This window comes from Quercus lobata, chromosome 5, assembly GCF_001633185.2.
Source record: "Quercus lobata isolate SW786 chromosome 5, ValleyOak3.0 Primary Assembly, whole genome shotgun sequence".
Lineage (NCBI taxonomy): Eukaryota > Viridiplantae > Streptophyta > Magnoliopsida > Fagales > Fagaceae > Quercus > Quercus lobata.
In genome coordinates, this window is record NC_044908.1 from 36,243,693 (window position 1) to 36,267,857 (window position 24,165).

Sequence of the window (24,165 nt, forward strand, 5' to 3'; positions counted from 1 at the left end):
TCTTTTACAAAATTTGGCTTTTTACAATGCCCCAAGATCATGGTCTATAGAAAATGGCTCCAACAGTGGGCCTTTTACAATACAAGGAAATTCAAATTTACAATGAAAAGCTTCATTCTTGATAGCTTGGTCTTCTTGGAGAAGATTTTGAACCTTGGCAATGTCAACCTTGGCGGGGAGTTCCGGCTACTTGCCACAAATTTTATCTATACACATTTACATGACAAAGCCATTAGTGTATGCATGCATGCCCTTGTAGGGTTGGAAACACTTAAGGACTGAGTGTGATCTAATGTGTAAGAAAAAAGGTTGCTTTTCCCTAGGGGTTAATCACAGATGCTATGAAAAAAGGATGGACAGAACCTGGAGTAAAGCATGACTCTTTGGTGCAAGCAAAAAGGGCAAACCTGCAAACGGAAACTGGACACTTTCCCTTTGACTCATTTTGAAAAAAATCCTATGAAGGATATCCTACCCTAGGTTGGGATGTTCACTCAGATTTGGCTCTTCCTAGTCCTCACAAGTTTGACATAGTCTAGGCCAACTATATGAGACACAGCTTAATTGGTAAGTTGGTCCTATTCTTAGGAAGTATCTTGATCATCTAATCCTTCCCTTTATAGAAGTTGTGGGATAGAGCAGATCAAGGGTGCCTTTTTAGCATAATCCTGTCCACCCATGGAACCAAGAAAAACCTATAATTCAGCATCTAGTAACTATCTAAGGTGTACGCATCCAGCATTTGCCTTCAACGCTGAGTCCGGGTTCGACCCAATTTGAGGGGTGATGTCATGCATTTTGAAATGAAAGTAGAAAGACTTTCCAAGTGCAACAGATATAAGCACAAATAAATGTGTAGCAAAAATTAAATCTTACTACCCTAGGTTCGCACATGTGAAGGAAAGCTGTAAAGCATGCTTTAAGAAAGCAGTAAAGCTTCACACATATGAAAATACCTCAAAGCCAGTTTTTGGAAAACCATTTGAAAAATATTTTTGGAAAATATTTTTGAGTTTTGAAAAATGTTTACTAGGATATAGTAAAAGCAATTTTCAAAAGCCCCGGAGGCTAATGCCAATGTTTTTGAAGGCCAATGTCCAAAGATTATGGTTTTATCAAAAGCTCTAAAGGCTAAACTCTCTAAGTATCCCCAGTGGAGTTGCCAGTCTATCGACACCTCATGGCTACTCGACTACCCATCACGATGACGCTTGCGTGCCTTTCCATCTATCTTGGCCTCGGTGCAAGAGATGATGGTTTGGAGGTATGTCGTACCTTGGATGTGTGACTAGAATCTGAGTTGATTTTAAGGATATTACCAAGGATAAGTGAAGTCACCACCAATCATTGGGTTTTTCTAGATGTGATTGGTCACTTGACTCTATTTGATTTTATTACCAATCCTGGGCTAAGAAAAATGTCGTTTTTCCTAATCTAATGTGGATGGGTAAAAAATCTTGATTCTTGAGTTCGGAAGTCTAGTTACATGTAGGGAAGGTGTTAGATACCCAACAACGCTTGTTCGTAGATAGTGCTTTGTTTTGGCAAAATCATAATTTTTAGACATTGGCAATTGAAAAAAGCTACCGGTATTAGCTTTCAGGGCTTTAAATGTGTTGGGCTTTGAGGTTTGGTTTCAGAATGGGTGTGGTCTCAATTGATGCTTTCCAAGTGTGCTTGGAATTGTTGCCAAATTTCCACAACGAAAATCTGGCAACATTTTGCCTTATTTTGGTGGTGGGAAACCAGCAGCGCTTTGCCTCAAATGTGTCATAGCACACCAAATTCTATTCTTACCAAGCTTTTGATGTGAGAATACGGCAATGGGGATGCCCCATTTTCACGGAAAAAATATGGCAGAGTTTCTCATTTGGTGTGCTACAACGCATCAGCAGGGTTTTGCGTCTGTGTATACGGCACGTATTAACATGCTTGTACCGTGACGAACCAAAGCCCTACAAAGCATCAACCATGTTGATGCATGTCACATACACCGAGAAACTAATGGTGACATGAATCAAGACAATCACACCGCAAGGATCGTGCACACAATATAGCATGCGTATGCACCTATGGCAATCGCCTTAAGCGCACACCCACACTACAAGGTCAAGAGCTCTCATGACTAGAGAGGGTCACTCACGTAGCCATGAGAGTCCATCATACAAAGTGCGCAATCACCCTTATACAAGTAGATATAGACATGCATACATCATGCACAATGCAACCACACAGAGTGGGAAAGAAAATCAGGCATTGCCAACGTTCCATGGGTATGGCCCAACAAGGTACAGCAAATGTAAAACAGACATTATCATACCCAAGGAACGCGGCCCAAGCAAGGAGCAGGAAAAGTAAATGGATGCAAGGAGCAAGAAAAGTAAATGGGTACAAGGAGAGGGGAAGCCCTAATACATGCTCTAAAGAAGAGGCTTAAAGAGAGGAAAAGAGAAAACCGCTCTAGAGGGGCTAGACCTTCTAATCTATTGAACATTACCTTTTGTGGGCTTGCATCCTTGCCTTTTTTGCTCGCCTTTAGGAGGTCACACCCTTACTCCAAGAATCCTCTCTCCATGTGTGTACATTTCAAGACAAAAGAAACAAGCCAGCAGACAAGCAAAGAAACAAATGGAAGGGAAAGCATGCTAAACACAAGTTAGGAAAAGATGCCAAATAGGGGCAAACAAACATGTGAAGCACACGAAGAGGCAAAGAAACATGTTATCAAACAAAAAGAGGGTGTCCTAGGAGGACAAATGCAAGTTTGGATCAGGTGTCCATAGTTCCATTGGATTGGAGTACGAACAACACAGAATCATGCATGAACATGTAGGCAAGTGTGCAAAGATGCAAAGAAGAAAAGAAAGCCAAATGAGTGGCACAAGGCAAGCATATCAACATCGCACGAAGTGGAGAAAGGTGTGAATCAAGCACCCCAACACCACGGAGGTGTATCTCACAAGTGGTTACATCCAAACAAGCCCTAGGAGGGACAGATGCAACCACACAAGCAAGTGGTCCCAAGGACTGACAAGCACAAGCCAACAGAGGGCGCAAAGCATGGCAAAGCCTAGATCTAGAGAGGCTAATATGGAGATAAAGCATAGAAGCAAGCAAGCAAACATAGACATGCAATGGAAATTATCCAAACCCTTTGATATAGGCCTAGGTGTACGGATGTAGGCCTAGACCACAGGATCTAGATCTACACCCCACTAATAAGGGCCAAAATGCAAGAAAGAGAGATATCAAGGGACAAAAAGAGCTAAAGTAGCACGTGGCATAGCAACCAACATAGATTCGAGCACACAAGCATGGCAAGGAGCATATAAGCACATAGATCTAAGAATAGGGACATAGATCTAAGCACTAACATGTAGATCTAAGCATAAACAAGGCAAAGAACACATAGGAATGTAGATCTAAGCATAAACATGGCAAGGAGCACAAAATCATATGGATCTAAGCACAAACATTAAATTTAGACATATCCTAGCCTAAGAAGGCTAGGCCAACAACATCAAAGCGATAAATCATGGCATAAGCAAGGAAACATGCTAGAAAAACTATAAAGACATGCTAGGAAGCAAGAACATGCTAGGAAAAGAAATAGAAGCATTTTATTAAGCAAGATAAAGCTAGGAAAAGCTATAAAGAGAAAAAGGTGTGGATTGTAGCTAAAAAGCTACATCAACACCCCTAAACCTCAAATCCAAGGTATGGAATCAAGGAGAGGAAGATTGGATGCAAGAACACTACCTTGATGATTGTAGAGAAAAGAGGAGAATCTAAGGTGTTTGAAGGTGTTTGGATGTGTTTGGGAAATAAATTAGAGAGGGGAGAGAGAGAATCTGCACAGAAACTACCCAAAACCCTTTCTTTTCTTTTTTTTGGCAAAATGAGGGGTTTGGGGGCATTTATACTGGAAAAATCACCCTTCGGCTTCTGGCGCACCTTGTAGGGCCACCAGCCACCCTGCTGACTTTAGCAGTTTCGACCTTTTCTTGGTTCAACTTTGGACACATATTTGAAGGTCTTCCCAAACTCGGATTGAGCTGATCTTGGTGTCCTTGGAAATCCCTAGATGTCTAGTTTCTAGAACACTAAATAAATTGACAATTCGATAGTCGAATAAAAAGTTATGACCTTGAGACGCGTGCTAACGTGCTTTTCACGATTTTCTAAATATCTCAACCGTTTTAACTCCAATTTTGACCTATGAATAGTTGTTGGAAAGAGAATTTGATAATCTTCGCAATGGGGCTGGTCTCAACCCATTCTGACAATTGGATTAAAATTAGGGTTTCTAGTATCTAGGGTCAACCTTAGGTCAAAGTTGGCAAAAATCACCGAGTAGCTCGGGTTTGATGTAGAAACATGAAAAATGTCATTTTGGGATGATTTTGACTGTATTTTACTTTTGGTCAAACCTGGGTTGACCAAGGGCATTTTGGTCTATTTGGCTTGAAATGGCACTTTGAGTGCTTCGATGCCCAAACAGGTTGCGTCACGTGAATTTAGATGTTTCCATGGTCCCATGTTGAAAAGATAATATTTTTCGAATTTTCAAGGTCTGGCACACAAATCAAGGGCAGACAAAATAATGTCTATAAGCCCCTTTCAAAATGCCTAGCCCTCTTTCCTTCTATGTCAACCATGTATGGAGCAAAGCGGGATAATTCAGCAAATTTCCGCTCATACTCATACATTGATTGAGTACCTTGTGCTATGCGAACAAACTCAACTTCCTTTTGGACCATCAAACTATCAGGAGAATACCTCTTACGAAAGAGTTCAACAAAATGCTGCCAAGTTATAACTTCTCTCCCAAGTGTCCTCTCTGTGGACTTCCACCACTCCAATGCATCACATTTCAATACAAAAATAGCAAGGATAACTCATTGCTCATCACTAACCTCTATTGCCCTAAAGAGCTTTTCTATCTCCTTAAGCCAATTGTCAGTCTCTATTGGATCCTTTGTACACTTGAAAGCAGGTGGGTCAAGCTTTCTAAACTTCTCCAGAGCACTAGTTGGATTGGTGGCTCCCACTTGATGTTGCACTATATTGGTTAAGCCACAAATGGCTTTAATAATAACCTAAAGATTAGCAGTTCTTATTGATACCGTATTTTGTCTGCCCTTAATTTGCGTGCTAGACCCCGAAAAATCCAAAAATATCATTTTCTCTCCATAGGTCCACAAGAGCATCCAAAATGAAGTGGCAAAACCTGTTTCGGCACCGGAGCACTTGAAGTGCCTTTTTTCAGCTAAAATGACCAAAATGCCCCTAGTCAACCCTAGGTTTGACCAAAGACCAAACGAGGTCCAAACTCTCGTAAAACAACGTTTTTCACAGTTTTTCATCAAACCCGAGCTTATCGGAGATTTTTAACAACTTTGGCCAAGTTTGACTAAGTTTGACCTGAAGTCAATCTCGAGTGGGCCCAAAAACCCTAATTTTGATCTGGCTGTCAAAACAGGTTTAAACCAACACTATTGTGAAGATTATCAAATTCTCATTCCAACGACTATTCATAGGATGAAATTGGAGTTAGAACGGCTGAGATATCATGAAAACCGGGGTGGCGCACCAATCGATGCATCACAAACTTCCGAGAGTCATAACTTTTGATTCGACCGTTGGATTTTCAAGTCCTATATGTCTTATGCCATTTTCGTGCTTAGATCTATGTTCCCACACATTCATATGTTTAGATCTACATGTTTAGGGTTTTATGCCATGTTTTTCTATGTTTTGTTCCTCTTTTTTGCTCTATGTTGATGTTAGGGTTACATGCTTACATGCTTGATATCATGTCTATGGTTATGTCTTGCTTAGATCTACAAGTTTGTATGCACGTTCTATGCTTCTATGTCTATGTCTATGTCCGAGTCTTCACATGCTTGTATGCTTGGATTCATGTTCTTCCATGTTTATGTGCTAGATTTCTACATGTTTACATGTATGTTCCTGTGCCTATGTGTCTAGATCTATGTTTCCAAATGCTTGTGCGTTTGGATCTACGTTCTCTACATGATTTATGCTATATTCCATGTGCTTGTGCACTCCATGCCATGTTTGTGTGCCTAGACCTATGCTATGTTTGTCATGCCATGTGCTATTGTAGCCCTTTTGTTGCTCTATATTTCTTTATTGCATTTTGGCCTAGTGATTAAGACCTGATCTAGACCCTATGGTCTTTATCATCGTTCATACACCAAGGCCCACATAAAAGGGTTTGGATCACCCATTTTGCATGTCTATGCATGCTTGCTTCTATGCTTTATGCTTGTGTTAACCTCTCTTGTTCTAGGCTTTGCCATGCTTGACGCCCTTAGCAAGTGTGTGGTTGTGTGGTTACATCTGACGCCCATAAGGCCCTATTTGGATGCAACCACTTAAAACACATTGCCATGATGCTAGTTGCTTTGTGCATACCTTTCCCCTTTTACACTATGTGCGATGATATGCTTGTCATGCTTGTTTGTGCCAATCGTTGGCTTTATATACATATTTACATGCTTGCTTACATGTCCATGCATGAGTCTTGCTTGCTAGTGTGTCGTCCATGCTTCAACACAATGAAGTTGCGGACATTCAATCCAAACCTACATTTGTTCCTCGTGGACGCCTCCTTTTTGTGTGTTCTCTTGCTTGTTTGCCTTTTTGTTAGTTTTTTTGCTTCCTCGCTTGTTTGCTTGCCATGCCTATCATGCTTACCCGCTTTATGCTCTTTCATATGCACTTCGCATCTTTTCCTTCCATTGCTTGTCTGATGGTTTCTTGTCTTTGCCTTTGCATGTACACACATGGAATGAGGACGTATGGAGCTAGGGCATGGTCTCCTAGGCACAAGCAAAAAGGGCGCAAACGCAAACATGTAGATAAGCCAAGTGACTGTGTTCAGTAAGCTTAGGAGTTTAGCCTTTCCCTTTGGTTATGTACTCTTTTAAACCCCTTCCTTCCTCCTCCCTTTCTCTCTTTGATGGTTGTATTGGTATATCATGCCTTGTACCATTCGTCCTCATCTCTAAAGTAAGGCAACCCCTGTTTACTTTCCTACACCTATATTTTAGGCCCTGCTCTAGGGATATAGGCATTTACTTTCCTGCTCTGTGTGCTTGCATTGTGCATAATGTATGTATATATACTTACTCCCCCCCCCCCCTTTTTCGGTGTGATCAGCGCAGTCCGTGTCACCTAAGCCAAAGCAATGCCTAATTTCTGCTGCAAAAGTAAGGTGACACATCGCCAAAATTTCGCCATGGAAATCTAGTACTTGGCTCGAATGCCGTAGGAAAGCATAGATTGGGAGCATGCCCTTTTAAAAGCCAAACCTCAAAGCCCCCATGCATGCAAAGCCCCAATAGCCAATGCCGAAATCATGTTTTTACCAGCAATCTCCGAAAATTAAGGTTTTATCAAAACAAAGGATTGTCCTTGGACAGGCATTGTGGGCTACCTAACACCTTCCCCACACGTAACCAAACTTCTGAACCTAAGAATCAAGATTTTTGTCATACACATTAGATTAGGAAAAACGCCCTTTTTCTTAGCCTATGATTGGTAATAAAATCAACTAGAAATAGGTGACCAATCACACCTTAGAAAAACCCAATGATTGATGGGGACTCCACTTACCTTTGGTAATCCCTTGAAATTTGGCCCAAATTCCTGCCCTAAAACAAAAGGTAGACCTACCTTCCTCCACCAAGAGAGAGAGCACCCAAAGCTCCACACGAACTCACACCACCATATATACCGAGAGGGGCCTTCCAACAAGGCCCCGTGCGAGAGGTTGAACTAGGGTTTGCTACGACGATAGCGGTTTTTCCGCTTCCGCCTCGATCGAGGCTGGGTGTCAACCATTCCCTAGTATTTGATTGATCATTCCCTATGTAGGGTGGAGCCATCTCTCTAAGCAATACAACAAGGTATCATAAGCACAAATTTTAAATATCCCTAAAGTTCAAGACCAAACACATAGAAAGTACAACAATCATTCCTACACGCTTCTAAAAAAACACTATGAAGGTTAAATAATTCTAATACTAAAATTCCTCATGATCACACTCTTGTTCGAAAATCATCTCAAGATTAAACCTATAAGTCTACAAAATCATAAACCTATGCTTTGATACCATATGTAACAACCCAAGGAAAAGCGCTAGCCAAATCTGCGTTATACCTCAAAAGAATTGGTCACAATTGAGGCTCTTTGTAGTTGTTAATAAAGCCTAGTTCAACCCAGTATATGCTCGATGTAAGACTTATCCACACACATCACACAATCAATCAAATTGGGGCATCATATATGATTATTATATTTCTACATGAAAGATTCTATAGTAAACCCTAGCAAATATTTAGAACTCTAATCTATGTTTTTTATGGCTTAATCACTTTTAAAAACAAATGATATTAGTCCAAGGGTAAATGATTAATGAATTTCCATATAACAAAAGTTATACTATAAAATTCAAAACAAAACTAGAGCAAAATGGAAATAAGGAGAAAGCAAGCAAACTAAACCAAACACAAAGAAGTGTTTAGGAAGAGGAAAACCCATAAGACCCCGGAAAAACCTCTTCCCCGACCACACGTTGGAAATCTCCACTAGACAAGATAGTTGCAGTACACAAAAACACTATGAACCCTCCAAGCCCACAAGTCTATATGTACTTAAGCTCTCCAAGTTCTAGCTAGCAACCGACTGCTCCGAGTTCTTTCTCTTTCTAGCTTACCGGAGAACCTCCATTGAACCACTTATGGAAAAACCACCAAAATGAGTTGGATTTTAATGTGGCTTCTTAAGTTTCCATGAACTTTCACTCAACTCACAGGGTCTGTGTGTATAGGTGAGATAAAGGAATACAAAATCTCAATCAAAGATTGAAAAAGATGGAAAAGAGATGATGGAGTGTGTTTTTGCTCAAACAAAAGCTCTCTCTTTTCTTACACTCAAAGTGGCATCTCTTGGATGTCTATCTCCTCAACTAGGATTTGATAAGACCCTTATCAAAAGCTCTTGCCACGCATCGCAGCTCTGTGTGTGTGTGTGTTGGCAGATATACACTAGCCAGAAAATGTAGAGAAAGCAAAGTGCAAAGATCATGCAACTCACGACCTTGTTGTTGCTTAGGGTCACAAGATGGTCGTGACTTGCCCAATTAGCACTCTGATCCTGACATCCTGTCATGTGTGTCTTGCAAGCTATCCAGGTTGCCTGAGGTCTCCTAAGGTCGCGAGACCACTAAGAATGCAGCTTTCCAAAATAGGTCTATATGTACTTGAGCCCTCCAAGTTCTAACTAGCAATCGACTACTCCGAGTTCTTTCTCTTTCTAGCTTACTGGAGAACCTCCAATGAACCACTAATGGAAAAACCACCAAAATGAATTGGATTTTGAATGTGGCTTCTTAAGTTTCCATGAACTTTCACTCAACTCATAGGTTCTGTGTGTATAGGTGAGATAAAGGAATACAAAATCTCAATCAAAGATTGAAAAAGATGGAAAAGAGATGATGGAGTATGCTTTTTCTCAAACCAAAAGCTCTCTCTTTTCTTACACTCAAAGTCTCTTGGATGTCTATCTCCTCAACTAGGATTTGTTAAGACCCTTATCAAAAGCTCTTGCCACGCATCACAGCTATGTGTGTGTGTGTGTGTGTGTGTTGTGTTGGCAGATATACACTAGCCAGAAAATGTAAAGAAAGCAGAGTGCAAAGATCATGCAACTCATGACCTTGTTGTTGCTCGAGGTCGCAAGATGGTCGTGACTTGCCCAGTTAGCACTCTGATCTTGACATCCTGTCATGTGTGTCTTGCAAGCTATCTAGGTTGCCTGAGGTCTCCTAAGGTTGCGAGATCACCGAGAATGCAGCTTTCCAAAATAGCAAATGAGGATCAAGTACATCTACTCCAAATTACAATTATGTCTAGAAAAGATATATGAAAATAATAAATAAATATATGCAAATTTGTCATTGAATAAAGCCAACAAACATGAACTTCTCACCACATAATCTAAATTGCAAATCACAGTAACAAACTACCAAATTTGTACTAAAAATATTGACTTTGACCCTTTCAAAGACAATAACTATTAAACAGGTACTGGAAAAATTAAATCTAGACTCATAAAACAACTACACACTCTTGGTGCAATGGTCACTCCACAAGTATAAGTGCTTGCAGGCCGAGTTCAAGTCTCCAAGAGGAAGTTTCACACACATATACACTTAAATTAAGTTAGAGTAGAACTTCTATCTTGTATAAAAAAAATAATAATAAAAATAATAAAATAAAATAAAAGTCTAGACTCATAATGTAGAAATAGTCCACAAGTATTATACTGGATAAGCATACAATCCATCTTCATAATTAACAGCCTAAGAAGAAAACCTACTATCTCAATCAAATTTAATAGAAGATTCGAATGATTAAAACATTAACAAAAACTACCTCTCATACTGCCACCATAATTTCTGTCCATTAAAAAACAAAAATATGAGCTTTACGATGTTTCATTCTTGCTGCTTAGCCATCAATTAGTTAAATGTTTATTGCGGCTTAGTCAACAATTAAGTAAAATTTCAAGACTAATAGAGAATTGAAAACAGAGAGTGAGAGCTAGATTATAATCAACCATGTAAAACAAAGGGTAAAAAAAGAAATTAATTCAAATTTTGTGTAGAAAGAAGGGAAAAAATGATTTTTGATTGATGTAGAAAAAATCCTCAAAATAAAAGCAACAATATTCAAACTAATAATTTTTATAAAAAAAAAAAAAAAATGGCCTTTGATTGATCGCTATGATTCATTAGATTTGGCAGGGGTGGTGGTAGGATGGCTTGGTAGTAGGACTGAGGGGCCATAATTGAAAATCCATATTGAAAGCTAAAAGCTCAAATAGTGTAAAACACTATAGTTTGTTTAGACCCTCGATTTTAACAACTCGACTAATTGCTTTTACTCTAACTTATCTAAAGTACAAAACAAGAGTAAATGATACGCAATAATCGGAACTACTCTCTAAGCCATAACCACAAGCAAGTAATGATAGATATAAAGCTCAAAAAGTAAGGGAAGAAAGATGCAAATACAAGATAATACTGAGACGTGTTATTGAAGAGGAAACCGAAGTAATTGGCGAAAAACCTCTCTACGGCCCTCCAAGTCGAAATCGATCCACTAGTGAATAAAGTTGGAGTGCAAAAATATCAAAAAGACCCTCGAAGCCTAATCTACCTAACATACTTGAACCCTCCAAGTTCCAACTACCAACGGGCTTCATGGAGCCATGTCTTCACTAGTTATCTGGATCCCACAATCAATGGCTTCTTCCAATGCTTCTCATACGCACCAAAACTTCTCTCAACACTTAGAATGGGTGAGGTAAGTGTTTAGGCTAAAAACATCTCAAGGATGAGTAAATGGAGAGGTAAGAGTAGTTGAAAACTTTAGAGAAATGGTGTAAATGATTGTGGGTTTACAATCTGTAACTCTCAAGTGTATAGCTAGGGTTTTCTCTCTCAAAAGTTCTTTGGAAAAACTCCTTACAATGTCGTGGGTAATGTGGACTTATATAGTGTTGGTAAAGGAATGAGAAAAGCACACTTTAAAAAGCTCTAGGCAATGAGTTTCGTGGGTCACTCGTGACTTGGCCTTAAGTCGCAAAGTGTCTTGCGAAATCCAACCTAGCATGAGATTGTTCAAATTACAACATATTCTTCTCACGTGACCTTTCCCGGGTTGTCACTTGCAAGCGAGTCACGAAATCTCCTTCTTCACAAAGCCACTCCTTACAATTTCATGGGTAATGTAGGCTTATATAGTGTTGGTAAAGGAATGAGAAAAACACACTTTAAAAAGCTCTAGGCAGTGAGTTTTGCGAGTCACTCGAGACTTGGCCTGAGTCATAATGTGACTCACGAAATCTAGCCTGGCATGAGACTTTTCAAATTCCAACATGTGCTTCTCACGTGGCCATATTTGACCAGATTTGAGACCTACCTTGTAGGCAAAGTACTCAACATGTTCAGCAGACTTCGAAATTTCACTAACCATGCCAAGAGATGAAGCCTAGGTAGAATTTGATTTCTATGGTGTTTCCCTAAAATTCAACCAAAAAAAAAAAAAAGAAAGAGGAAAAAGGATTAGGAATTGAAATCCCTAAATTGATAGCAAACTCTAATTAGAGACAGTATGAAAAGAGCTTAGAATTACCTAAATTAACAGCAAACCTGAAAATTAGAAAAGAGATTAGTACCTTAACTTTGATAAAATTTAAGACTCCAAATAGGTTGTTAGGTGAGAAACCGCAGTAAAAGAAATCACCAATAACGCAAAGAGAATGGGAGAATGGGAGAAGAAAGTCTATAAGTAGTGTAGTAGGACATCTAATTCAAGTATAGGATTTTGCTTAGAAGGCTAAGCCATGGGAGAGAGAGGGGGTTACATTGAAATCCCTTTTTGATAGCATGCCCTAAAATTTGAGACTAACATCAAATTGTTACTAATCTGACCTAAAAATGCAAAGAAATTAAAGGTTAAGAGAGAGAGAGCAAGTGGTGGTGAGCGAATTGGAGAGGTCAATGGTCAGATTCGTGTTTGGGTTTGTGTTTTCCATGAGGGAAACAATGGAGAGGTTAAGAAAAGAAGGGGGAGCTGCGTTGAATGAGAGAGTTGAAGAAGAAGGAGATGGATTGCGTGAGAGAGAGTTCAACATTATAAGTTCAAGTTTTTACATTTGAATTTTATCTAGTTTTGTTTTTAGGAGAAAGAGACTTTTTATTTTTATTTTCTTAAATCTATTGATGTGAAAAATTGTGAAAACTTAAAATCCTACGTAGCAAGCTCTGGGGAAGTAAAAATAAATAAATAATAAATAAAAGTCAGAAATTTTGGTTTTATAGTATATATAAAATATAGATAATATTTTTCTCATTTTTTTTTATTATAATACACCTACCCACCTAATGCACTCTCTATTTTCTTTGAAGTCGTATCTCTCTCTTCTTCAATTTGGATTTAATTATGAGCGGTGATTTTGGGTTTGCAATTCGAGTTTGGGTGGATTTTTCCACTACTGTTACTTCTTCTTCTTTTGCAATATGGGTTTGATGAATTTGGGATCTAGATTTAGAATGCATTTGAAAATCTTGATGATTTTTATAGATTTGTAGAGGGATTCAAGAGAAGATAGAGGAAGAGAGTGGGGGAAGAGAGAGATCATATGAGAGAGAAGAGAGAAAAAAAATAATCAAATAGAAAGCTATAATAACAGTGGAAATATCCACGGTTACTGTAGCAATAATGGATATGCACAATATTGAGCAAAAATGTGTAAAATTATGCACTTTTTCTATTATGCACAAGACAAGTTTTAAACCCTTCTGTTAGGGAGATAAACTCCTTAGAGAGGTAGACTCCTTAAGTATTAATATAACATAAAAATAAATAAATAAACTTAACCCAAAAGGGCAAACCAAATAGGTATAAACTAAACTATGTTATATTAATCACTCATCCTTCTCTACATTATTAATATGAAACTTTACTCACACGAGTCTCTGTCTCCATATAGGTTTCATCTCCATATAGGTTTCAAGAACTCTCCGTGAGCCATAAATAAATCATACTCACTCTCCTTTGCCTTATGAGGTTTTCCCTTCACTAATGCATCATCCATGGGTCTTCACTTGTCAACCCGCACATCTTTTATTCATGGAAACCTCGCACCTCACTGTTGTCTAACGCCATTGACAATACTTCTTTGTTAGGCCTTTTTCCAAAATCATTTGTGGAATTTATAGGCTTGCTTGATGCAATATTCCATCCCCACTGCCTCACACTACAATAGGCTCTAATACCAATTGTTTGAGAGAAAAACCTACTCCTTGAGTATTAGTACAACATATAATAATATACTTAACCCAAAAAGCCAAAGCCCAACGGATATGAGCTTAACTATGTTATATTAACCAATCATTCTTCTCATCATTATTCAATGTATGACTTTACTCACATGTACACCCAGCACCGTCCCCACCAATTAAGATGCTCTACAATTGTTGCCGAGCATCATAGATTCAGAATACCTCATGGCCTGAATTATTTAACTAAAAATTAATCATCTATCGCTGGTAAGTATCAACTAGAGTGTGAGAAGAAGCACTAGATTATATAAAACTTCCTCATTGGTCTTTCCTTGAAGCAGATGGCGTGTTCCATAATGCTTGATCATCTCATTTTTCCTAATTACAATGGTAGACTCTTAAAAAAAGACCTGTAAAGTTTATGCCGTTCTTGTCATACAATAACTGACCGTTGATCTTGGACAAATTGCAGTAAGTCTCTTAAAATCTAGAGACCCAGACACATGTACAGAACTCAAGTAGCTAAGCCACTATTAGAAATATCTTTGAACATTTACAGCCACGTGATCAGAAGTCACTTTCTAAATGAATCCGAATCCAGTAATTCCAGTGCAGTCCACAGCTTCAACTTGCAAGAAAACGTGTAGCAATATTGGTAAGCATAAAGAGACCCAGCTACTTCGATTCAGTCTCCACTGAACTTCTATCAGTCTCCGTTTCAGACCGTAGATCAGATGACAAAGGCTGCTCCTTTTGAATCTTCTCACCAACAGAAGCATCTAAATCAACAGGCTTTTTGAACTGAACCAAAATCATGGTCATATTGTCACATCCCTCACCACCAGCAGAAGGTGCCAAACACCTGTCAAACACTCTCTCACATACAGCTGAAAGTTTACTTTCCTGCATAATTTGATTGAAATCTATGTTACTTCTATGCATATTATTTTCAGTAATCTGAGAACAGAATAAAAAAATACTTACAGTCTTCAACTGTTCCCGTACATAGTCCACTAGTTGTTGGCTTGTCATGCAATCCCTAGTGCAAGAGAGTCAGGGTTTTCATCACAACTAGCAGAACAGAAAACTAACAGAAATTCAAAATGCATACTAAAATTCACGAGTATTAGACAGTTGGGATCACACATCAAAAGGTAAAATGACCCTAGTAGTAGTAGTAGTAAAAAAAGAAAAAGGTAACAGAGTATGTGATTTTGTATAATGATAGAATATCATAGACTGGTAAAGAAGAAAAATGTGATCAATCCAATTAGCTTGTTAGAGAATCCATAGCCAACCTCAATAGTTTTGGGGCTAAGGCCTTGTTCTAGTTGTTGTATTGTTCAAGTAGTAATATTATTCTTCTAAAATAAAATAAAATAAAATAAAATAAAATAAAAAAGGATAGCCTTTGATCAGATTCTGAATTTAACATCCTCATTGTATACTACAAACAAGAAAATGATGATACTGCTTTCTTCACATGTTATCCAAAAAGTCAACATCAAATTTTCCAACTGTGTTCCCATGTCAAATTTAATTTTTTGGGTAAATTGCAAATTACAACTCTAAAGTTTGAGAGTATTTGGATTTTACACTCAAAAGTTTCAAAATTTGGATTTTACCCCCTAAAGTTTGGGGGGGCTTGGATTTTACAACCTAACGTTTCAAAAGTTGGATTTTACCCTCTAAATTTTAGGGATGTTTGGATTTTACTGCCTAAAGTTTGGGAATATTTAGATTTTACACCCTAAAGTTTCAGAATTTGAGAGTGTAACAAAGTGTAAAATCTAAATACTCCCAAACTTTAGGCAATAAAATCCAAACACCCCTAAAATTTAGAAGGTAAAATCCAAATTCTGAAAAGTTAGGTTGTAAAATCCAAACCCCCCCAAACTTTAGGGAATAAAATCCAAATACTGAAAAGTTTGGGTGTAAAATCCAAACACTTCTAAGCTTTAGGGGGCAAAATCCAATTTCTGAAACTTCAAGGCATAAAGTCCAAACACCTCCAAACTTTAGAGGTGTAATTTGCAATTTACCCTAATTTTTTTTTATTGAAATATAAAAAAGAAAGAAAAGAAAAGAAAACCAAAGACAAAATTAACAGTTTATTCATCAAGATGAAGCATACATCAATTCCATAGTGAATGTTAAAGATGAAAAGATCCACTAAAAACAGAAGGTATAGAACTCATCTTTTAACTATAAACCAATTAAAATTGTACGAATATGTAATTATTTTTAGTGTAAAACTACAAACTGCTAACTATATCAAAAAACACATAACAATCCTAAACTAAAAAACTGTAAAGAAGACATAAAGGACAGAAGTGAATGGCAAAAGGTGACATGCTAGAGGAAAAAATACAAACAAGTATGCTGAGATTGAAAACTTACACTAGTTTCCGTTACAAAAGCCCTAGCTAATTCTAGCTGTTACAAAAACTAACTGCTAATAATTGAGTTACAATACAGGAAGTTCAACTACTACTACAAATGACAAGACACTACTCCAGCTGCTAACTGACAGGCTGCTGCCAGCCTGCCACAATAAACTGCACCAAGGCCGCAAGCCGCTGCTGTTACTTGCCATAAGAGTTGCAGCCACCTTGGTCTTCATACTAGGGTATTATTTTGCTGCATCAAGTTATCTTCTTATAAATAGAAGATTATGAGATTAACATAATAACTGGAATTTTATTATCAATAACAATTTAGCCTTTGGTTAAAAGTTGTCTAAGGAACTTAGGGTGAGCTTGAATAAACAACGAAGAAGAGATTCTCCCCTTGTCTCCTGCTAAAATACATAGGCTTCGATGGAAAATCGAAGCTAATCCTTGTCCAATGGTGCTCCTAACACCGTCACAATGTGTGTTTTAAAAGATCGTTTTAGGTGATCTAAAGCTTATAGACTTCTTTTCTTAATGACTGTACATAACAAGGACTCAGCAAGAAGATGGAAACAGGCCACAAATATCCTTACCTCACCTTTCCTCTCCCTTCCATTTATCAAAACCTCCTCCCATGACCAAAGATCCCAGCCCTTACAGTTACCTTTCTCTATCCCTCTCATACAAGAATTGGATGGGTAGTTACAATTAGACAAAATATTTAAAATTAACTAAGAGGTAAACTTTTTTTTTAAAGAATTTCAACCTATGGCGTCCAATTCTGATGATCGTGTTCTTTATCATCAAACCAAGACATCAATCGGCTTTTTTGGTATAGGCGGGGATTGAACCCCAGATTTCTTATTCAACCATCAGAGACTTTACAATCTGAGTTAACAGTATAGATATATACTCAAGTAAAAGGTTTATGAGCCCATAAATTCAAATTTGATTCCAGTATCGAAACAAATCTCTAAAATACTGCCACAAAGCAAAGAAAATTTCTAACACTATCAATTTGAGGAAGCCAGCATTTTTACATTCAAATAGATATTCCTCGAAGTCCTTCAATGTTTAGGCTTTTAAACAAAAGATGGAGTATCAATAATTCTATTAGAGTATGCACAAAAAAATGTTCTCCATTACATTAATGTCCAATTATGACATTCACCTGCAGAACCATTCCACCACTATAAAGTCCACAAGCGAATATTCTAATTTAAATTAGGTGTCAAATTGCCAATACCAACTTTTCTATATAATTGAAAATTTGAAAATAAAAACAATAGATGGCCCAAATGAATTTAGAAGCTAAAATGATGCCCACAAAATTATGAACCATAACAATTTTTTTGATAGGTAATAAGACTTATTAAAAAAAATTGAACATCATGTTCACGATGGTGAACACTTTGAACAATGAAACAAATACAAGAAGATCAAGAGCTAAAAGAAATAGAAACTAAAAAATCAGCTACAGCGGTACAATTCGTACACCCCCAAATACGAGCCCAAAGAAACAGAGTACGAAAAAGTAAACATTTTAGATGTTCCAAAGTTCTCGCCTTGTCTTCAAAAATGCGGGCATTACGTTCCTGCCATACTAACCACATTAAACATGCCGAAACCATGTTCCAAATGATTGATAGATGCTTTCCAAACCAGTTTCTCCAAATAAAGAAAAAAGATTTCACTGACCTTGGCATTACCCATTGAATCCCAAATACTGCAAAAACTTCACACCATAAGGCATGAGAGAACTTACAGTGAAGAAGAAGGTGGTTCACTGATTCCCCATCACAACAACACAAGCAACACCTATTAACCAAAAACTAACCTTTCTTAATAAGGTTGTCAATAGTGAGTATCCCATCATTAGCTGCTATCCATAAGAAGAAAGACACCCGTTTAGGCACCTTAGTATGCCATATACATTCCCAAGGAAAGGCATCAGTGGTAGGACTAGATAGTAGCTTATAAAAAGAGCGCACATCAAAAACACCAGATGTAGTCAATCTCCAGACCAGCTGATCATCCCCCCTCACCCCTCGGCATAGAGAAATAAATAAACTCAAAGAATGAGTAGACAGTGGTTGCCTGCCAATCCTAAGGACCATGACGAAACAATAAATTCCAGCTCCTACCTCCTTCTGAATTTGATACAACCAAGTCAGAGACCCATGCTTCTTTAGCAACAGAGCAATCATACAAGGAAGGGAAGAGTTCCTTTAAAGGAGTAGGCCCACACCATGGGTCATGCCAAAAACTAACACGGCTGCCCTCCCCCACATTAAACAAAATCTGGCTAAAGAACTTCTCTGTTCTTTCTTTAATACTCCTCCACATCCCACACCCGTGAGCACCTCTTACCCCTCTAGTGCACCAACCTCCTCTCGCCTCTCCATATTTGACTGCTATAACTTGACGCCATAATCTATGATTTTCTTTCCCAAACCGCCACAACCACTTCCCAAGCAAAGCCTTGTTAAACAGCCCAACTCTCTGGATTCCCAAACCACCACATTCAACTGGCAAGCATACCTTATCCCAAGCAACTCCGTTTCTCCATTTTTTCAATAATAGGATTCCAAATTGATGAATCCTTATAGTGTGCCCCAAGGGGCATGCCCAAATATCTCATAGGCAGAGTGCCCACCTTGCAGCAAAGGATACGAGCCAAACCATTCAAATCCCCAACATCACCAACAGGAACAATCTCACTCTTGCCTACATTAACTTTTAGGCCTGTAATTGCTTCAAAGAAGATCAGCACCATCCGCACATATAATAACTAGTCCCTAGAAGCATCACAAAACAATATAGTATCATCAGCAAAAAGAAGGTGAGAAATATGGATACCCCCATGTCTATGGGACCCCGCTTTAAATCCACAAAGAAAACCACCATTTTCTGTCCTCTTCAATAGTCTACTCAACACTTCCATAATCATAAGAAATAAAAGTGGAGATAAAGGATCTCCTTGGCGAAGACCACGAGAACTACCAAAAAAACCTGCAGGAGATCCATTAACCAGAACAGAGAATTTAACTGTAGTGATGCACGCCTTGATCCACCTACTCCATCTTGCCCCAAAGCCCATCCTTTCCAGAAGGTAAAATAGTGCATTCCAGTTCACATGATCATAAGCCTTCTCAATGTCCAGCTTTATTATAACACCAGGAATACCACTCTTCAACCTGCTGTCTAAGCATTCATTAGCAACAAGAACTGAATCAAGGATTTGTCTCCCTCCCACAAAAGAGTTTTGAAAGTCGGATATCAGTTTATCCAAAACTCCTCCAAGCCTATGAGCCAACACCTTAGCCAACAGTTTATAAAAGCTGCCCACAAGACTAATAGGGCGAAAGTCTTTGATATTTACTGCATTAGTCTTCTTGGGGATCAAACAAAGAAACGTGGCATTAAGAGATTTCTCAAAAACACACTGACTGTGAAAATCTTTGAAGAAAGCCAATATATCCCCTTCTAAAACACTCCAGCATTTTTGAAAGAATGCCATAGTAAACCCATCTGGCCCAGGGGCCTTATTGCCTTCCGCCTCCTTAAGAGCCTCAAGAATCTCCTCCTTCTCAGACTCTCTCTCCAACATAGACCTCTCAGTTTCGTCTAGACAAGCGAACTCTTAACCCATCAATAGTAGGTCTCCAAGTTTCTGGTTCCTGATATAATCTCTTGTAAAAATCATAGTTTTAAAAACCGGACCGGACCGGCCGGTCCGACCGGTTCAACCGGGAACCGGCCATCAATCCGGTCCGGTTATATTAAAAAACCGAAAATAATGAAAAAACCGCGAAACAGTAAAAACCGGCCGGTTCAACCGGAAAACCGGGAACCGGCGCGGTTAAACCGGTTCCTGACCGGTTACTTATTTTTTTTGTCTTTTCCCAGCCTAAAACGACGTAGTTTTGTTGTTTTAGCCTAAAACAACAAAGCTACGTCGTTTTAGGCTGGAATCCTAATTCCTAACCCTAAAGCTCACTGCCTCACTCTCATTTTGCGTTTGTCATTTTCATTTTTTAGACTCAGACTCTCAAATCTCAACATCTCCGCCTCACCCAAGCTCACAGCCTCTCTTCCTCACCGCTCACAGCCTCTCTGCCTCGCCCTCGCCCTCTCCGCCTCACTCTCTCCGCCTCACTGCCTCACCAGTCGCCGCTCGCCCTCTCCTCCTCACTGCCTCTGTACCTCGCCCTCTCCGCCTCACACTCTGCCTCGCCTTCTCTGCCTCGCCCTCTCCGCCTCACACTCTGTCTCTTCCTCTCTGCCTCGCCCTCTCCGCCTCAAACATTTTTCTTCCTCTCCGCCTCACTCAAGCTCACGGGTTTGAAGTATTGGGTTTTTTTTTTCTTTTTGGGTTTTTTCCTTCTCATCCTTACGGGTTCTCGGTCTCGCCCTCTAAAGTGCTCTGCTCTCTGCTTCTCGGCTTCATCAGGTAAGGTAACGTTCTTTTCTTTTGATTTTATTACTTGATTAATTGATTTTGATTTCTTGATTTTGATAATTTTCTTTTCTCGGTTCTGTTTTTTTTTTTTTTTTTTTCATTTCTCTCGGTCATCTCAGGTTCTCCATTCCTTCACTTCACTGGACTTCACTGGGTAAGTGCGATCTTTCAATTATTACTTGATTTTTTGATTACTTGATTTTGATTTTGATTTTGATAATTTTCTTTTCTCGGTTTTTTTTTTTTTTTTTCATTTCTCTCAGCTTCATCTCAGATTCTCCATTCATGTTCTCGGCTTCATCTTAGGTTCTCCGTTCTGTGACTTCACTGGTAAGTGGTTACTTCTATCTGTCAATTATTAGTTTACAGAGATTTTACAGAGTATGTTGTGGATTTGATTTTTATACGTTATTATTTGTGAAATATAAATTACGGAGTATTTTACAGAGTGTGTTGTGGATTTTGTGAATGATCAATGATGTGGATTTGATTTACAGAGAATTATTGTTTGTGAAATATTGTTTACAGTGTATTTGTATTTTACTGAGTATGTTGTCTTGTGGATTGTATGTTGTGGATTTGATTTATAGCATATTATTGTTTGTGAAATATTGTTTACAGTCTAAAATTGTTGAGTGAAATGGAATCTGCCTTTGTGCCATCTAATGAACGTGCTTCTACAACTGGGTCTAATGCTAATTCTTCATCTGGATGGTAACTTGGGTGGATTTGAAGCAAAGCAGGGAGAATGATAAGCCAAGTTACCATTTTGTATAAATTGTTGAGTTTGTTGAATAGAATATGAATGTGTATCTATTGAATAGAATAGAATATGAATGATAATCCAAGTCACCATTTTGTACAAATTGTTAACTGTTTTTCCCTCTAATTGCCTAATTAGAGGAGGATTTTTTGATGGGCTTTCAATGACTTGTTGATAAATGTTGTAAATCAATAAATGTGTGGCAGTGAACTCTTTGTAATATGCTAGTCATGAGCCTAATTATGTTTTTAGTATATTAAAAAATTATTAATTATTTATATAATTTAAATAAATATTAATTAAATTATTTATGACGTCATCGGTCCGACCATAAAATCGGTAATTAGCTCATTTTCCGGTTCTTTCACCGTACCGGTTTTTAAAACCATGGTAAAAATCCACCACTTGATCCATAACATCTGACTCCTCCTCAAAGAGAACGTCATCCACCTCCACTCCCCTAATCTGATTTGTTCATCTATGGGAATTGGCAATTCTATGAAAGAACCGTGTGTTGTTATCACCTTCCTTTCCTTGATAAAAAGAGCCTTGGATTTCTGCCTCCAAGAAATCTCTTCCATCTTCTCTCATGTCAATGTCTAAGAGCTCTGTCAAAAGACTCTTTTTCCTAAAAGCTACATCTCCAAAAACATTCTTGTTCCAATGCTTCAAATCCCTTTTAAGGGCTTTCAATTTACAAGCTAGAACATAACTTGGAGGTCCTATGAAATGATAACCATTCCACTAATGACGAACCATATCCACAAAACCCTCCACTTTTAACCACATATTTTCAAATCTAAAAGGGCTCTTCCCCCTCGACATACCACCAGCCTCTACTAGCAAAGGACAATGATCCGACACCACCCTGGGGAGAGTTCTTTGAGTCACATCTAAGAAATGCTCTTCCCAATCTGCTGTCATCAAAACTCTATCAAGTCTGGACATAGAAGGACTATCAGAGTCTCGAAACCAAGTATATTCACCTCCTACCAAAGGCAGATCAATCAGCGAATGTTTAGCAATGAAATCCGAGAATTTGAACATGGCTAGACTGAACGAGTTACAGCCAAGTCTCTCAGCCGGGTAACGAATAACATTGAAACCTCCCAACAAGCACCAAGCCCCAGCCCACCGTGATCTCACTAAGTCTAATTCTGCCCACATAGCATTCCTAAGACTTCCATCAGTCAGTCCATACACCCCTGAACAAATCCATTCAAAGCCATCTGACACACCCTTCAACACAACAGAAATTGAAAAACTTCCAACCACTGAATCTACTCTCTCAAAAACCCGTCTATCCCACATCAGAATAACACCCCCAGATGTATGTATGGCATCTAAAGCCCCCCAGTCTACAAAGGGACTACCCCAGAGACTTTTAACCAAGCTGGAATTTGTGCTGTCAAGTTTAGATTCTTGAACACATACGATATCACACTTCCAATCCCGTAAAAGATTCTTCACAACATCTCTCTTATGAGGATTATTCAAACCCCTCACATTCCATGACAACATTTTTAAATTCATTTACCAACAAATAAACCCAAACTAGAGGATTTCAAACTCCCTCTAGAACTTCTACCAGAATGCCCATCGTAATTAATAGATGAAAAAAAATTTCTTAACTCCCTCATCCCCTTTTGGTTTGAATTGCTTACCCAACAAGTAGTAACAGCAGTTGCTTGCTGCTCCCAAACCCTCTCAAGTTTTTGAAAAAAATCAATACACTGTCCCTCGCAACAATCAATTGGGAAACCCACATAGGTACCAAAATCTCTAATCATCCTGCTCACCCATTCTGAAGGCTCCAAAACCTCTTCCACTGAAATCCCATCTGAGCCATCATCTATAGAGACGAGATCAAGAGAACCATTTGGGTCCCACAGAGCCAGAAGTGTAGTGACCTCAGGATTAACAGCCTCCTCACCCTTACCCGAAGGCAAAGAAGCATCCCAAATCAGTCTAGAAACCTCAGAGTCAACCAACCCACAACCCACCTCAGAAATAGGAACATTCAAGTCCGAACCCACCCTCACTTGGCTCTGAACCTGAACTGGACACCCAGAATTTTCAACGGTTGTCACATGAGCTCCAAGACCTGTATCGGCAACCAAAAACGCAGTCCCTTGGTCCACGTTTTGATCAGCGACAACAGGGGAGCATGCCGATGCTCTATCGACACTCAAGTCTGCCTCCACAACAGTGTCGTGAACAACTGAACCCGAAACACGATCGACAAGCTTCGAATCAGTCACGAGTGGGTCGCTCAGTCTCTCGCCGGAGCACTGGAACTCCCCTGACTCTTCCATGTGACCCGGTTCCTCATCAGACTTCATATCGGCAACATGGAAGCCACCCAGTCCCTCGCAGGAGCTTGGGATCTCCCCTTTCTCGTCCTCATGTGTTCCCGATCCTTCCCCAATCACCCACTCAGAAATTTGCAAGTCATCGGACCCATCACTTATACGGATATGACTTGAAATGTCAAAAGAGGGCTGGCCCAACCCATTCTCACGAATGGTTTGGTGGGCTTGATTGGGTCGGCTTGCAATGGGCTGTAATTTACCCCAGGAAACAGTCCGCTTACCCTCACCCACTAAGTCAATGGAAATTTTTAAACAAAAATGGGCCTGGGTCCATTTTAAATGACTTACACGG

At 38.9% G+C, this 24,165-nt stretch overlaps 1 protein-coding gene across 5 annotated transcripts in view; it reads right to left on the reverse strand.

Moving 5' to 3' along the window:
• Window positions 1-14,167: 14,167 nt before the first annotated feature.
• The window catches only part of LOC115991504 (probable protein phosphatase 2C 60), a 31,382-nt gene continuing 21,384 nt past the window's right edge, over window positions 14,168-24,165 (reverse strand). For 4 of the 5 annotated variants that reach the window (XM_031115249.1, XM_031115245.1, XM_031115248.1 and 1 more), the window contains 2 exons: window positions 14,868-14,922; window positions 14,168-14,786 (listed from right to left, as the gene is read on the reverse strand). In XM_031115249.1, the coding sequence (XP_030971109.1) occupies window positions 14,559-14,786; window positions 14,868-14,922 (283 nt within the window). In that variant the 3' untranslated portion in view covers window positions 14,168-14,558. The remainder of the gene's footprint in view (window positions 14,787-14,867; window positions 14,923-24,165) is intronic. The other variant, XM_031115246.1, reaches the window with a different exon arrangement.